This window comes from Rhineura floridana, chromosome 5 (genome assembly GCF_030035675.1).
Source record: "Rhineura floridana isolate rRhiFlo1 chromosome 5, rRhiFlo1.hap2, whole genome shotgun sequence".
NCBI classification, from domain to species: domain Eukaryota; kingdom Metazoa; phylum Chordata; class Lepidosauria; order Squamata; family Rhineuridae; genus Rhineura; species Rhineura floridana.
This window is the reverse complement of record NC_084484.1, coordinates 42,752,821-42,770,577: the sequence shown is the minus strand read 5'-3', so window position 1 is coordinate 42,770,577 and position 17,757 is coordinate 42,752,821. Positions and strand designations below refer to the sequence as shown.

The window sequence follows — 17,757 nt, the reverse complement described above, 5'->3', positions numbered from 1 at the left end:
ACACCTCTAATAATTGCTTCTGCATTATACAAAGCTAATTGCACTTTTTTCTTGCAAAGTATGCTTACAAAGCAGAGCCTTTCATTGCTTCTGAATATAAGACCGTACATGAAGAACTTGCCAAATCCATGACAACAATCTTGAAGCCGTCTGCTGACTTCCTCACAAGCAACAAGCTGCTAAAGGTATAAATTGAAAAAAAAAGATTGCTGCTTTTCTTGGTATTGCCAATTTAAGTGTGCAGGGTTAGTTCTGAACCCACATTAGAATCATTTAGTGCTGCTGAGACCCTGGTTTTCCATAAAGTGAAATTTAAATGGAGGTTTTACTTAGTAATATACAGCTATTTTATCTGGGATATGCTCTTCCTCATGAACCTTCTATAAAGTTTACTCACAAATAAATTCTGTTCAGCAAAATTCCTTCTCAGTGTTAGAAATTAATTGTTTGTAGGACCTACCTCTTTTTTCCCTTTCTTATGATTATGGCTGGGCAATTAGCAATGAATAGTTAATTGCCCCTTGAATCTTGCAGTCTATCAGTTGCCCCAGTGTTGGTTTCTTTTCCTGCAAGGAAGGTCTTTAATGATCCATTTCTTTGCATTGCTTTTTTACTTTTCATCTAATTTAAGTGAAACTTTTTGAGAAGCAATTAAGTGGCTATTTGTTACTATTCTCTCAGCCACATTTGACAGGAAAGGCCTGCAAAGAGGAAACCTTTAATTAAAAGCACAAGAGACCTGAAAAATCTCAATACTACTTTGGCTGTACTAGACAAAACAATGGTGCAACAGTATTCATTTGCAAAATATAAAAATGGTGGTGAATCAAGTATAAAAAAACATAGGGAGACGATACAGAAAACGCTGGACTACAAGCATTTCACAAAGTTTTATTTTAAAAATGAGTGAACAAGGGGTGGTAATTCCAGAGACAACCCTTTTAAAGGAATAGAACAGCTTTTTAATTGTAAAATGTATTTAACTGTGATATACAAAGATTATCATTAACAATAAACATTTTAGAAGGAATAGATATAAATAGATGGCTTGTATAATGTGTTCATTATGTTTTGTTTTAATAGTATTCCTGGTTTTTCTTTGAAATTCTAATCAAGTCAATGGCCCAACACTTGGTAGAAAATGCTAAAGTCAAGGTAGGTATAATATTTTGTAAGAGACTTAGTAAACTGCTGGAGCCTCTTAGGTTCCAGTACTCTGGGAGCTTCCTTGTTCCAATTTTTTGCTATATAAAAATTGAGCAATACATAAGTATAGTTAATTCTTCAGCACAGTCTTCCCCAGCCTTGGACTACGTCCCATCAGCCCCAGCCAGCATGGCCAATGGTCAGAGATTATGGGAGTTACAGTCTAAAACATCTAGAAGGCACCAAGTTGGGGAAGGCTGTATCAGGCTCAGCACCAGAGGTTGGGCAGGTCAGAGACTGATCTGAGGGCCCAGGAGCTCACCGGGGCGCCTCACCACTGGACCTGGTTACTTCCTCCTGTCTCTGTTGCTGCAGGGGCCCGCTAGTGCCACTACCACCACCTCCTCAGCGTGTGCCCATGCCTTTGGTGGCTAGAGGCTCCAGATACTCTGCTGTGAGCCTTCTGCAGTTACTGCTGTCAGAAGCACATAGGGCCCCCTCCCTCAGAAGCAGCCTCCATGGGGCAGGAAACTTCACCTAGTGGAGACTGCTGTGGCTACAGTGTCTGTGAGGTGAAGTTTCCCTGCCATGGAGGCCCAACGTGCTTCTGGCGACAGTGACTGTGGAACAGCTCATGCTGGAGCAGCTGGAACCTCCAGCTGCTGACGGGATGGGTGAGCGCCAAAGAGGAGGTAGTGGCACCAACAGGCCCCTGCTGCAGTGAAGATGAGTGATGGGATGAGGTCAGCAGGCCCGGTGGACCTGGAACCGGCCCTGCTGTTTATGTTTACAAGACATATGGAGGAGGTGTAGTGGAGGGTAGAAGAGATCAGAAGACATTTGGAGTGATAATGTTGAAAGAACTATAAATCAATCTACATTCTTAAGTTCATTTTTAGATTTTTGGTTACATATGAAAGAGTATCAAACTTAATTACATGAAATATGTTCCTCCTTTAAATAATCGGACATGTTTTTTATTACAAATGTCTGTAATAGAACCAGTGTGGAGTAGTGGTGTCAGGCTAGAGCAGCCTTTCCCAACCGGTGTGCCTCCAGATGTTGTTGGACCACAACTCCCATCAGCCTCAGCCATTGGCATGCTGGCTGAGGCTGATGGGAGTTGTGGTTCAACAACATCTGGAGGCACACTGGTTGGGAAAGGCTGGGCTAGAGAGACACAAGTTCAGTTTCCCACTCACCCATGAAGCTCACTGTGCGACCTTGGACCAGTCACTGTCTCTCAGCCTAACGTTACACACAGGAATGTTGAGAGGGTAAAATGGGAGGGGAGAAGAGAACTATGTAAACTGATGGGAAAACAGGATATAAATGTAATTAATAATAAATAAATGCCAATTATATTCAAAATCTTTTCAGCCTTTTTCTCTAGGAATATAATAAAATTAATTGGTTTGCATTTTTTAACCACCAGTTCGCCAACAATGGTTGCTTGTGCCAAATGAAACACAAGGCAGTTACTCTTGTTTTCCTTATAGAAAGGACTATTACTTCTGCCAATAGGTACTCAATCTGCTACTTGAACAATTTTTTTATATTGATCTTTCCTCTGAGTGATCAAGAAGGTTCCAAATTTCTTTGTGCTATGTTTTCTAGGCAAGACAAAGAGTTCTAAATGGGCAATAAATTTCATCAAGTTGGTCTCTTTTACATACTAAGAGTAAAAAAAATAATTTTGTCATACTCCTGTTTGAAAATTCTGTTCGTTCATTTTGTTTCTAGTTGTTACGAAATCAGAGATTTCCAGCATCTTATCATCATGCTGTAGAAACTGTTGTCAACATGCTGATGCCACACATTACTCAGAAATATAAAGATAATCCAGAAGCGTCAAAAAATGCAAACCATAGCCTTGCTGTCTTCATAAAAGTGAGTATGCTTCTTTGTTGGCCTTTTACAGAGGAGGCTTCACTTAGTCACCACAACAGTGCTTAAAGTCTTGTGTATATCTCTGTAACAGGTGCTGGTGCAGAACCCAAACTGCACTTTAGCTTAAAAAACAACAACAGAACGTGGTGGTCCATTTCATGGTAAATATGATGCAGCAGGTTTAGAAGCAAAGATATGGTGGTCTTTTCCCCCATAAACTGGAGTTTGAAATAAGCCAGGAAGATAGATAATCATCATCAGATCAGATTTTAAGAACATAAGAACAGCCCGCTGGATCAGGCCAGTGGCCCATCTAGTCCAGCATCCTGTTCTTACAGTGGCCAACCAGGTGCCTGGGGGAAGCCCGCAAGCAGGACCTGAGTGCAAGAACAGATTTTATTGCTTGTTGACCACTCAGGCCGTATGCATACACAGATATAATAATATCAACAACACAAAACAATAGTAAAACATCAAAATTAATACTCATGGAATGTATTACCATAATAAAAGCTGGTTACAAGCATTCTCTGTGTCTTACACAAAGTTAGGGTATGTGGTAATTACAATTACAATTTATACAAGATTTTTAAAGGTTTTTTAATACAAACAATAACACTAATTCATACATATGAAATTTTTAAAAAACAAAATTGTCTCCTGAATCAAAAGGGCCTAAGTCTTTAGTCCATACTAATGAATGAATACACACTTCTACTATAGTGCTTTTGTGTGTCTTTATCAATGGCCTTTCAAACACATATTAACAAATTTTCACTTGGATAAAGAGTAATAGGTACAGGATGGATGCATTTCCATTAATTCATTTTTTATCCAGTTCCATGTTAAAGCCCCCTTGAAATCAATGAAAGGCCATTGATAAAGACACACAAGTTGAAACGCGTCTGGCCACAATATACGCATCTTGCTCCATTGAGGCACAGATTATAATCTACAAGCAAGATAACCAGCAGCTTTTACAAAAGCACTATAGTAGAAGTGTGTATTCATTCATTAGTATGGTCTAAAGACTTAGGCCCTTTTGATTCAGGAGACAATTTTGTTTTTTAAAAATTTCATATGTATGAATTAGTGTTTGTTATTGTTTGTATTAAAAAACCTTTAAAAATCTTGTATAAATTGTAATTGTAATGACCACATATCCTAACTTTGTGTAAGACACATTTGCATCTGTTACGGTTGATTTTGAACTTTAGATCTTTACAAGCATTCTCTTACAGAGTCTGGATGATGTATATTAGTATGTATAATCTTCCCTGTCTTCATCTTTCCCAGGGCCGGTTTGACAAATTTGGCAGTTCTGTGTGATTTATAGTAGTCTGTGCCAGCCAGTAAAAATTAGTCACACTTAAAGGGGAGTTGTTGATAATCTCTGCTAATAAGAGCTCAAGATACCGAGTCCTCAAATCAGAGTACAAGGTACATTCCATTAAGAAATGTACCATGTCCTGTACCTTAAGGCAATTAGCTGGCCAATATCTGTTCACACTGTACTGAACGCCATAGCATCTGCTCATCTCCATTAACGGCAAGGAGTTCAATCTATATTTAGTTCAGAGCCATTTCAGCTCATGTGATCAGATAAGGGACAGGTACTGGGGCACCATTCCAGGAAGTATAGCAAAACCTTAATATAACAAGTTGGAGTGGCATCCAGCTGCAAGTGCCATCATAGTCTGAATATTAATGTCATATAGTTGTCCTGAGATCTCTCTTGGGCACCACCATGGCCCCTTGCAGACAAATGGGCCAGTGAAAAGCCTAGCTTAGAAATAAGTGAGCACATCATAGCTGTCTAAGAGTCCCTCCCCATGTCCTCGTATACCAATAGCACTAAAGGTGAAGCCAGCTCAAAGGCTATCTTAAGCTAAAAGAAGATGGCTGCTTTCTGAACAAGTATTCCCACTGAGTGGAAAGCTATCTCTATGACCTTAGAGCAGCCTTTCCCAACGTTTGATTCCCCACGTGTTGCTGGACTACAGTTCCCATCATTCCTGATCATTGGTCATGCTGGCTGGGGCTGATAGGAATTGTAGTCCAGCAGCACCTGGGAACCCAAAGGTTGGGAAAGGCTGCCTTAAAGGTAGATCTAGGGACTTCTCTAGTACTTGGGATAGAAACTTGTGCTGTGCTGATTTGAATGCTGCAATATTGGAGTGGGCCAATACTGGTGCTCCATATACAGTAGGGCCCCTGCTTTACGGCACTTCGCTTTACAGCGCTTTGCTAATGCAGCAGTCTCAATTAGACACAATTAGACTAAAGCCCCACTCATACAGCGCTTGTTCTGCTTTTATGGAGGTTTCTGGGCATCGCGCACCATTCTGTTCAATGAGTTTCGCTTTTCAGCGGGGGTCCGGAATGTAACCCACTGTATGAGTGGGGCCCTACTGTAACATCTGGGGAAGAAATTTACCTTTCTAAAGCTCTTTTAAAGGGACCATCATCTTCCCACGTGGACCAGCTGAAAAACAGAGGGTAGCATTTTCAGTTACATTGGCTTCTGGAGCTGTAACTTTCAGGTGTGCAGACCAGGATCCTAAGCTTTTTAAATGTCACACCCAATTACTTACACATTTTGACCTGATCAGGTGGCTGGTTATCTAATCAGTAGTTCCTCCTCCTCTTCCCAAAAACTAAAATTTTAGTTTTAAAATCAAAATTTTAGATTTAGCATAGTTGACCTGTAGAGGTTCCCTGGCATAATATAAGCCTAAAGCCCTTAGGAGCTTCACATTTTGAAAATAGATAATGAAAATTAATGTTTGCTGTCAAAACTGATTCTGAATATTCTATTTTTAATTATAGATGGCACTAAGATAATAAAAAGTGCAGTGCTTTTGGAATACAACGCCTATGGTTCTGACATATTTTGCCAGTTATCATTGTCCCTGAATTGATAGTAAAAATTATGAATCTATTGTTTTTAAAAAAGTGCCTTGTGACAAATAAGATTCTGATTATGCTCATCTTATGTGGTGATTAACAAAAACCTGTTTAGAATGTGGTTCACAATAAGTAATTCAGATTAGAACATCATTAAATCTTTGTTTTAATTTATAAATGCACAATTTATGAGGCATGTTTTGTTAAGAATCTGATATTTGGCATCTGTATGCTACTAAGCTAATTTAGTTTTTATAGAATGTTTCTTGGAAATAGCTATTAAAATATAATTTACTAGCTACTCTGCCTTTAGAATGCTCTTGAGACTTTTTACCCTTTTGCAGAGATGTTTCACCTTTATGGACAGAGGATTTGTGTTCAAGCAAATTAATAACTATATCAGCTTCTTTGCTCCAGCAGATCCAAAGGTACCATATTACAGAAGTAGTTCTGTTGTAAGAAATAACGTAGTCACTGTTTTGGTTTTTCATGTTTAGTCCAGGGTCTTGAGCTTACTTGAAGAACTCCATTTGCATCCCTGTGTGACTGGAGTGGATGGGGCAGGCTCGTCCTCTACATACTTCCTTCTGTAGTTCTGGCACACAGTTGTGCATTGCACAAGCGAGTCTTCCCCAGGAAGCCATTGGGGGGGAGTGCCTGGGGCAGACCAGACAGAAGACATCCCTTTGTCTGGTCCGCTCACCCTTCTTCTCACTAAGGGGGCCCTCTTAAGGGAACTTGGACTGCTTTCTTCTACCTAAAACCTCAGCTCAGGGGGCCACTGGGTGGCAGCAATCCATGTTTGCTTGAGGGTCCCACTGGGCTGGTCCACACCAAGTTCAACTCTTTGTTTATGGTCCTGGCACTGGGCTGGGACCCAGGCATGAAACAACATATGGGCTACACGATGACTATATCCTTACCCCATACCACTCTAAACCTAGGTTTCTGTGAACTTGTGGCTTTGTTATACCATGAAAGCCTCTGTCATTTACTGCTCCTGCACCTTCTGCCTGCATCAGCAAGCAAGTAGTATTCTGATACATGTTTTTTTCAGCAAGTAATCCTTATTTCCTAGTTATATTTAATATGTCTAGTAACTAGCTTTCTTTGAAGAGCCAGTGTGGCATAGTGGTTAGAGTGTTGGACTATGACCTGGAAGACCAAGGTTCAAATCCCCACATAGCCGTGAAGCTCACTGGGTGACCTTGGGCCAGTCACTTCCTCTCAGCCTCAGAGGAAGGCAATGGCTTAAACCACCTCTGAATACCGCTTACCATGCAAACCCTATTCATAGGGACGCCAAAAGTCAGAATCGACTTGAAGGCAGTCCATTTCCATTCTTCAGCTTGCTTTTATTTCCAAGAAAATCATTAGTTATCTCAAAAAGCAGGCAAAATTTCACCATGTGTAAGCTGGAAATTGATTACATCAAAAGCTGCTGTGTTTCACAAATTAAATTTTCAAATCATATTAGGAAGATAAAAGAAAAATCATGTGTGCTGTTTCTTATGGGGTCTCAATCATCCTTTCTAAGCACTGGAGCAAAATGTTAGAAATAGTTTTCTTTCGTTAGTTCATGTTTTACGTTTTTATATATATATTTCATTTGTGTTATATTGTGTGTTTTAAAATCTGTTTTATATTGTATGTTTTTAAATAGTCCCAGGCTATGATCTGAAGGCACATACGGCCAGCTCCCTGCTGAACCTAAGCAGGGTCAGGTCTGGTCAGTGCCTGGATGGGAGACCGCCTGGGAACCATGTGTAAGCCGCCTTGGGTTTCATGAAAAAAGAAAGGCAGGGTATAAATGTAATAAATAAATAATAATAATAATAAATCTGTTGTAAGTCACCTAGAGACAGATGGGTGGGAGGTGACCAACCAATGACATAAATAGTAAATAAATAATATTTTGTCTTGCTTATTTCCTTAAAATATGCTAATTTTGTTAAACAATAGTTCTTATAACTTCAAAATATTTTTGCAGACCCTGTTTGAATTCAAATTTGAATTTCTCCGGGTAATATGTAATCATGAACACTACATTCCTTTGAATCTACCTATGCCATTTGGAAAAGGCAGGATTCAGAGATATCAAGGTAAATTTACATTTGAAAAGTTAAATTGACATTGATGGAACATTAAACATATTGGAAATACATAGCTCAAGTCATATAAGATTTGAAGGTTTAATTGTGGAATGGAGTTTTTATCTCTTTTCCTTCTCTGATTCTCACTAGTTTGTTTAATAAAGTGATACGGTGAAAATAGGTAGGTAAGTAATTTAGTCCTGGTTTAAAAGGGAGAGAGAGAACTTTATGCCAAAAGAATGTCTCATTAGTGTACTTTCTTTTCACTTGCTCAGAACAAAAAAAACTGTTTACTGCTTTACTTATTGGTTTTGTCCTGCTTTGCTTCTTTTTTCCTTTGAATTAGCTTTTCTTTCACCAACAGTGGAATCCCATGACACTCCTATAGGTAGGTGTGGAGTGTGCTGTTTGATCCTAGGCTGATTTTCTAATTTAAAAACCATGGTGATTTGTGCAAAAATGAAGAATGTGTAGTAATTCCATTTGTGAGTCAAGCTACACTGCTGCATATAAAAAATAATGTTTCAAGTCAATTTGACATAACAAGCTTATTTGGAAACAAACTGAAAATACACGAACATCTCACTATAAATTGATAGAAAACATTCCAAAGTGTTCATCTTTCTAGCCTTAGCCAGAGAATCAAGAAGCATGTCCTACTTTTTTTTATTGTAGCCATCTCCAGCAGTTCTGTGCTTGCAACAGATGCTTGTGTTTCTTGAACTACAGTTTCCCTACACTGCATTTCAGAATCCTTTTGAGTCTTAAAGGGATTCTCAAAAGCATTTTATGACATGACCTGCTGTTCAAAGGGAAAAAGGCCCTCTGGGCATGACTGAGCTCTCTTTGGCCTTCCTATTGTAGGTCAGCCAACTGATGCTAATTGTGGGGCAGCAGGGGCAAAATTAGTTGTGAACCCTTTTTGGAATGGCTGAGGACTTGCCCACATTTGAACATTATTTAGCTGGTACTCACCTTTTCCCCACTCACATTAGATTGTAGTGGTCCATACCCACAAGTATTTGAATTTGTATATGAGGAGCAACTTTGGTCTTTGCTGTTCATACCAGTAGGCATTCCCTTTTGTGTTTGCCCCACCTTCTAATGGGATACATGGAGATAGCTGCGCTCACGACTTGTTTGTTAAAAGTTTTCCCTGCTCAGGGATTGCACAAAAGCACACAGGCAAATGTAAATTTACTTATGCAGTGTTCTGGTTTTGTGACAATCTGAGGGATCAAAAGAATTATGTATGTATGTATGTGGCTGTGCTCCTCAGGAGTGCACATGAAATAGTTAGGACCACTGCAAAATACATCTAGTGTAGAAATTTTCAGGTAAAAAAGGCTGGGCTCTGTTTAGGAGGGTGCAGGAAATAGTTATGAGCAGTGCTAGAAAGGAAATGAAAGCATGGAAAGGGGAGTAGCAGAAAAGTGATGATTGACCAACCAACCCCAAAACATGGAAACAAACAATCTGCAACCTTGACCGGAGCAGTTTGGAGCCTGATTTTCCCCAACTTATCAGATTTTCCCTGTATCAGGTAAACCTGAATTTACAGGGGGAAAACATTGAGACTGGTATTGTTTGAGGGCAATATCATGTGGACTACCCAAATTAAATGGGAATGCAAATAGCTGTAAACACACAGTAAACTCCAGTGTGGACAAGCCCTCAGATTCACTGAAGACTCTTGTGGATTTGGCAATGAATTGTTTATCTAATGTTCTCCACCAGTTATAAATATTAAATTATCTTTAAAAGAGAAAGTTCAGGTTTTCAGAATTTAAAAGGACTCATGCTATCTTGCTACATGTTCATCATATTATATACACATTTGCACCCTAATAGTGTTATTGGCCAATGGAATGAAATGTTTATGCATGAAGTGAGGCATTCAGAGATAATAGCCCAGGATTCTAAGGAAACATTAGTTCCGGGGTCCCCAAAAGGTGTATCATCAGCCTCCCACTGTACCCAAAATGCAGACACAGATGGTAGATGCTCACTCCAGCTAAAGTGCTAGAGTTGTGGGGAATGTTTTCTTCCTGCTTCTCTTCTGCATTACAGTGTCTAAGGAAAAGCCATTAAAGCCTTTTTAGCCAGTCTTCCAGTGCTATTTACATCTCATTAAATGCTTTCCTAGAAACTTCTGTTGCTAACATTAGTGAAACTACTGTGAGATTAGTTCCTTATTTGATAGCATTTCTTTTAACACGTATTGTGAAGGATTTTCTGTTTGAAGAAGCACAAAATCATGGTGCAAATCCCTTAAACGTTAGAGGAAACTGGATTGGTCCTATCTTAATAAATGGGAGCTAGCATCACATTCTAGGGGGCCTGATGCTTACATTTTTTCCAACCAAGAAATTAAAAGTTAAAGGTTGGGCTAGATAGGAAAGCTGATGTTAGAAAGCAGACGTTTGATACTAAAAGTGCCACTGAATTTCTAGGTGTACCAGTGACCTTTTAATCTGCATGTTCTATTTTGTCACAAATTCCTGGTCTTTTGCTTGGGTCACCCACACTTCCTTGATTTTATCGGAGCATACTTGTGTGGAAGTGTGGCCATTTGAACTGTTTTACAAAATACGCAAATGTTGCTCTGTAGCCACATAAAGCATGAAAGATATTGACTTAAACAACAGCATGTACTCCAAGTAAATATAAGAACAGAATTACTGAATTTATTTTTTATTTGAGCATAAATATTTTTATTTTGGGGTATGGCTCAGATTACAAAAAGCAGAATCATGTTTAGATACACTGTTTGATTATCTGACAAATGACATAGAATGTAATGAACATTTTGGTGCTTACAAATGGCATTGGATTGCACCTTTCTGTATTAGAATATACCCTTTCTTAACTATGGTGTTTACTTTCAGACCTTCAGCTTGACTATTCATTATCTGATGAGTTCTGCAAGAATCACTTCTTGGTAGGGCTGCTACTCAGGGAAGTGGGAAATGCACTGCAAGAGTTCAGAGACATCCGTCAAATTGCAATCAGTGTTTTGAAGAATTTGATGATAAAGCATTCTTTTGATGACAGATATCCTAGCAGGGTGAGCATATTTCCAGAAATTTTGTTTGGTTAATTATATAAACTTTTTGTGGTTGGATCCTAAGATAAATTAACTTAAGGAAGTTAACTGAACAAAAGTTTTTTATCCCTTCCTCCCTATTGCAGCCCCCTGAAAATCATCTTTGGATTGTTGAGGGGACCCTCCAAAACAATGTGGGATGTGGTACGTGGGATTGTTACTAGAAGGAAGTATCACCCCAAATAAATTAAGTTTCAATCTTTAGATAAATTAACTTAAATTCACAGGAGGAAAGTTTCCCTTCCCATCTTCCTTCAAACAGTCTCCATGCCCTATCCCCACATTGTTAAAGAGGAATCACTGACCTTCTGGAGAGCTTTTTGAAAGTTACAGGTGACAGCAGGAGAGGAGGATATGGAAATTTTTCCCTCTGTGAACTTCCTTAAGTTGACTTTTAATATCTAAGTCTGTGTGTGTTAGAACATAACTGTAATGAGTATATGCTGAAGTAAATTCTATCTAATCCCAGAGCTCCCCCACTCATGCTCTAATGGTAATTGCAGATCTCATAGCCAATACAGGCTTCTCCACTTACTGCACTGCTCTGCATTCAGTGGGAATGTTTTCCAACTCTGCAGTGAATAGAAGAAGCCTATGTGTGCAGCACAGCTGTTTTTTTTAATAAGTAAGGAGCCTGTGAGCTGAGCCTTGAGAACATTGGCAGAGTTGATCAAAGAGCTTTTCCTTGTGTTATCAGCTCATGCCAGAGTGAGTCATTGGGCAGAGATAGGCTTACTAACCCATCAATTCAAAATATGCTTCTTGCTCTAAATATATACATTGCTGCTCACAGACATTGTAATTCTCACTTTGCCATTCTTGTGAAGTCTTTTCTAAATCACTAACATCATGGTTGTTTTCTATATGCTGAAACAGTAAACAGACTCAATAAACTTGTAAACTATAGTGATTGCCACCAAACTACAAAAAAAGATATATTTGAGGGCTTTTCTTAAATATGCAAGAAACAGAAACCAAATTAGAACATTGTCTCCACAATAGTGAATGTCCAAAAGGTGAGTGCTTGTTGTTTCCATTAATTAATGAGAAATAAAATGTTTTGGTACAGAGCCATCAAGCGAGAATTGCTACATTATATTTGCCAGCATTTGGGCTGCTGGTAGAAAACGTCCATCGAATTGATGTCAAGGATATTTCCCCTTTTCCTATTAATGCTTCTAGCAGTGTGAGTAAATATTTTTGTTGCTGAAACCTTAAAGCTTCAAACAATAATTTCTAATGTACAAATGTACAATTTTAACATGAAAGTTAAGCTTATCAAAGGAAGTGAAATAATTCATTTGTGTTTTAACAGAGTACAAAAGATGATTCGCTTAGCTTACCCGCTACAAACCCACTGGTGACTCCTCAAAAATCTGTGAATACACTTGATAACAACCTTCACAAGGATGTGTTTGGTGCAATATCAGGCATTGGTAACCATTTAAGAAAAATTACATTAGTTTTAGTTAAAGCTTTTAATGACTCATTGTGAACATCAAAATACTGTATATCATAAGAAGTAAAATCTGATATTTTGATTGTAGATTTTCTGTTGGTGAAATAAAAAAGGTATTTTGGGGGGTGTAAATACTGATATGGTGTAGTGGATGGAGTTTGAACTTAGGCCTTGGAGACTTGGTTTCAAATTTCCAAACAGTTATAAAGCTTGCTCCAGTGATCCTCTCTCAGCCTAATAGCCTACTTTACCAGTTGGTTATAAGGAAAAATGGGATAGCCCCCACATATACCACTATTAGTTCCTTGGAGGAAAGAAGGAACTAATGAAGATATAAAATAATGAAGTCTAAAAGATATAAACAGTGTTAAATCATATAACTGAAATGGATCAGTATTTCCATGCAGTCTGATATTTTATACTGTTGTCCAGTTTTAACACATGCATCCAACAGTCAAGCCCTTTGCAAGCCAAGTTTCTGCCTAGTGCATATATACTGGAAGGGTCAGTTGAACGAGAGAGGGGCAGATGAATGTGGGTTGAATCTCACTACTGGAGACCAGGGGTGTAGTTGTCCAGGGTCTCATGGGGTCTTAGACCCTTTACTTTTTTGGGAGCAGGCTCCCAGCAGGGTCCTTGTGTCCCCAGCATCCTGTGAGCCAAACAGCATGATAGGGGAGTGTCTTAGCCACTGAGAAGAATCTTGTAATGTGCTTCCTTGACCTTTCTTGCTGATTGGAGCTAATCAGAGTGAAAGGAGATGAGTCAACCACTGAGAAGTGTCTTCTCAGTAGTTAACACTCTCTCCTTTCATGCTTATTGGCTCCTAGGGATGTCTTTTGTGGGAGAAGGCATTAACAAGGATCTCATTCTCAACCCCGCAGCAAAAAAAGGGGGAGGGACATGGCTGAAGGGACCCTGCACTTCTGAATTTGTCACTATACTACTTCTGGAGACTCCCTGTCAGAGAGGATCAGAGGGTGGTGACAAGGGAGAGGGCCTTTTCAGTTGTTGCTCCCAATCTGTGCTCCCCAGTGAGGTCCAGCTGGCACCTTTATTGACAACATTTTGGTGCTAGGTCAAGACATATCTTTTCCCCAGGCTTTTGATCATCTAAGATGATATTGTTTGTTAGTAGTGTGTTGCCAAAACTGTTATGGGAGTTGTTTTTGTTCTATTTTATGGTATAACATTTTTTGTGTGTTTCTAACAGTGTTATAATTCTCTTGGAGGCCTTTGGGTAACAAGCGGCTAACAAATCTAATTAGTAGTAATAGTAGTAGTAGTAGTGGTCGTCATCATCATCATAATAAATACAATGTGCCCCTTTTCTACCATCTTATTATTCAGCATCCCCATATACCTCTTCCACACCAAATGTTAATTGTGTGAGAAATGCAGACTCAAGAGGCTCTCTTATAAGTACAGATTCAGGAAACAGTCTTCCCGAAAGACATAGTGAAAAGAGCAATTCCCTTGAAAAGGTAAGAACACTTTTGTACATTTGTTCCCATGACAGAAGCCTCTACATACATCTTGCTTTCTTGCTACATGTAACTGATTCCACTGAAGGAAAATGAGTAGCCATTTCTAGTTCTTCTCTTATACCACATTGAATAAACTGTGTCTGGTTATTAGAGGAGGCCACTGTTAACTTAAATGAACATGTAGCTATAGAGGAAACAATGCCACCATCTGAATATATTGTAGCACGATATTATTTATTTATTATTTGATTTATATCCCACCCTTCCTCCCAGCAGGAGCTCTTTGATATATATATATAGGCTATTTTTCAGTGCATAAATGCCCTTTTTACAGGAAAAAAATTATATGTTCTAATAGCATTTATTCCTTGAAGGACACTCTAATTCACTAAGGGCTGTATCCAACACTAGTCATACTCAGAGCAGATCCATTGAAATTAAAGGGCATAACTTAGGTCCATTAATTTCAGTGGGTCTACTCAGAGTATGACTATCGTTGGCTACAACCCTATGTATTTTAGCTCACTGGTATAAACCCATTAACAAAATATTCTCCATAGTGGTGTTCGGTGAACTAATTCTAATAGTCAAGCATATTTGGCCTCTTTAATTGGTGTTCAGTTGTATTTGCATTTTGCCTGGCATATTTCTATCATTTAGAGGCTGGATCTTGTGGCAGTCACAACATGGTTTAATGTTTTCTTCTTAACTCTAACATGCCGCCTTGTGGCAGAGGGAGAAACTTCTCAGAAGGCATTCTGCTCATGCATTATGTACTAGTGGAGAGGAAGAAGAACACTACCAGTCATCAAAGAAAAAACGTGTTACAGTGGATTTATCACTATTGACAGTTCCATCTTCACCAGAGAGAAATTTTAATACTATTGTCTCTCTTCCGTTACAAGAAGTATTTCTTTTTTTGTGGTTTATTGAGTGAACGTTTTGAGTGCAGTTTGTTGCCAGTTTTGCCAAACCATTAAGGAAGCTTATACTGCAGAGAAAACAGTAGCTCAAGTGGCTGAAAATATCATAGCATACTGAAACGTAAAGAAACATCAAATTTGTTGATGATCTGTATATTATAAGTCGACTTCTAACTGGCAAAACTGTCATCTGGTTATTTTTTTCTTCATGTTAATGGCTTGATTTGCAGTGTGAAGCAATTGACTGTAGTGCAGACTTTTTAAAACTTTCTGTAGCCTTTCTGAAAGTCATATGTTCAAGTTATATTGGTTTCTTGATATGTCTGCTACTTTAATATATATTTCATGATACTTTAATACATATTTTATGATCAGCTTAGCTTTGCTGATTTACTTCTAAGCCTTTCTCATGGCTGATAAGATTTTGAACTTCTGCTGATTCGTTTCAAGCCAACTTCCCCTGTGGGCCTGCAGTCATGAAGGGTAGGGCTTTCCTACAGTAACAAGCATGGCAAAAAGTGTTTACAACTCAGAAACTGAAGTCAGAAGACATGAGTAGATCTTAATAGTGTTGAAAGACTACAGTGCATGCGTATTGGGGTTTTTTTTAAATCTCAAAAGTAGAAAGTATTGTGGGGGGAGGCTTGGAACAACTTTAAGGCTTATTCATGCATGTATAAACATTGACTGTCTTTGTCTTTTGTGTGATATTATGCTTCCTGTGTGTCAAATAAGAGTACTGTGGAAGATATCTGATCATGCATGCATATCAGATATTCTAAACCTTCCATACATTTATACTTTGTAGTTCCTATACAATTTTGATCAGTCATGAAGGTGTATTCTTTGTTTTAGCTCTGTTTATTGTTAAAGTATATACCATTATACTTCATTCCATGTTCATCGTCTTCTCTAATTCCACACTGGTTTATACTGTGTGTATGTATGTGCTTGTTTCCAGTGTGGTACTTTAGCTATTGTAGTTTGGGACTCAAAAGTAACAGCTGTTTATGGTTCAGCATTTAAGCATACAAATAACATAAAAAGCAGCACATATTGAGACATGGCTGTACCACACATCTTTAGATAATTCCCAGTTGCCCCGAAGAAGATACACATTTCCCTACATCAACTCTTATCATTATGTAGTTTTTTTTATTTACAAATAGCAGGTTTGAGAGAGGTAGCAGTGAAATATGTGTGAAAAAGGAATTGTGTGTAGGTAAAGCTTATCCTGATGTGTCTTACTAACCTACCCATATATGAGTTTTGATATAGATATAGATATATTTGTGTCTCAGTTTTGAGATGCAGGATTTGTGCCTTTGTGCATTAAGACAAGCCTATTACCTAAGGGTATTCCTGTATTTTTCAGAACCAACATACTTGCCCTTTGGGAAGTTCTATAGTTCGATGTGACAAACTTGATCAAACTGAGATCAGGAGTCTACTGATGTGTTTCCTTCATATTTTAAAAAGCATGTCAGATGGTAAGCAAAATGTTTTATGTCTTAAATTCTGAAGATGAGCTAATACAAGAACTTGGTCTTTTAAACCCGTTGTGTAGTGGCTGTAATATGCCATGCTATGCTTCATGTGTAATTTGGAATGTAAGAACATCTGGTGGATTCTCTCGTTATTTGTATAGTATTCAAAATCTATCTTTGAATAACTGAAGCTGCAAGACTTTATATTCTCTGCACTAAAAATAAATCAAAATGTTGTGCCAAGGTAAGCTAAATTGTGACACTTCCATAAATTATGGGCTCCTACTGGGAGGAAGGGTGGGATATAAATCTAATAAATAAATAAATAAAATAATACTCATCTTAAACCTTTGACTTTGGCATTATTCCAACCAGATATTTGCTAGGGAAGTTAAACCAACATAAATGATAGCAAAAAATACCCATAAGATGACTGCTCATTTCCTTTGAGTGAAGAGGTTATCAGGTGGAATGTGAGTGCCTTCTAGTGCTTGAAGTCAGGAATGCAGCTGATTCGTAGGGCTTTGCTGGTATCCGGCCCTTTTGAACCAGTTTACTCCTGCCTTCACTCTAGGGCAGTTGTGTTCCCACACTCATCTGCTAATGATCGCGCAGGCCTGTTGGTCTCATTTTGTTACTACTCATCTGTCTTTCTGTGTTTTTGACATTGAAAAGTGGGGTTTTGTTTGGTTATTAATGTTTGGAGCTGTGTGTGTACTTTTTAGAGTCGCTTTTTATCTTGGCATGGATTGGGTATTATTGCTATTTTTTGTGGAGCCATTAGGCTTTGGGGTCTTCTTTCTTCTGCTTCCTCGGTAACCCTTCCTTCCCACCACAACTGCACTCGTGTTTGTCTGTCCCTTTTCTTGGCAGACACTCAACCCTCCTATTTCAAGTGGCTGTTTTGCAACAGCTCTGTGAGTTCATATTGTTGCCTGGTAGAAGCTCTGAGCCAACAGCTTTACCTTCCTACCACCATTGCTGCTTCATACCAGAGCTCCAGACCAGTGCCATAGCAGCTCTGTGTGTTCATATCGCCACTTGGCAGCAGCTCTTGGCCATCGGCCACAGCAGCTTTGCCTTCCTACTCCTGAGGCTTTCATTTGGATCCCTGCATTGAGCAGGGGGTTGGACTCAGTGGCCTTATAGCCCGTTTCAACTCTACTATTCTTTGATTCTATGAGGGATCCCCATTTGCTCCAGGCCAATGCTGCAGCAACTATTGGGGAAACTATAGCACTGAATAAAAAGCATGTTTA

General features: G+C 38.8%; 1 protein-coding gene across 7 annotated transcripts in view; it reads left to right on the top strand.

Moving 5' to 3' along the window:
- DOCK9 (dedicator of cytokinesis 9) overlaps positions 1–17,757 on the top strand; it is a 196,197-nt gene that overhangs the window by 119,515 nt on the left and 58,925 nt on the right. For all 7 annotated transcript variants that reach the window (XM_061626573.1, XM_061626569.1, XM_061626574.1 and 4 more), the window contains 10 exons: positions 60–185; positions 1,084–1,155; positions 2,890–3,036; positions 6,288–6,371; positions 7,934–8,045; positions 10,925–11,103; positions 12,212–12,328; positions 12,458–12,578; positions 13,952–14,085; positions 16,387–16,501. In XM_061626573.1, the coding sequence (XP_061482557.1) occupies positions 60–185; positions 1,084–1,155; positions 2,890–3,036; positions 6,288–6,371; positions 7,934–8,045; positions 10,925–11,103; positions 12,212–12,328; positions 12,458–12,578; positions 13,952–14,085; positions 16,387–16,501 (1,207 nt within the window). The remainder of the gene's footprint in view (positions 1–59; positions 186–1,083; positions 1,156–2,889; positions 3,037–6,287; positions 6,372–7,933; positions 8,046–10,924; positions 11,104–12,211; positions 12,329–12,457; positions 12,579–13,951; positions 14,086–16,386; positions 16,502–17,757) is intronic.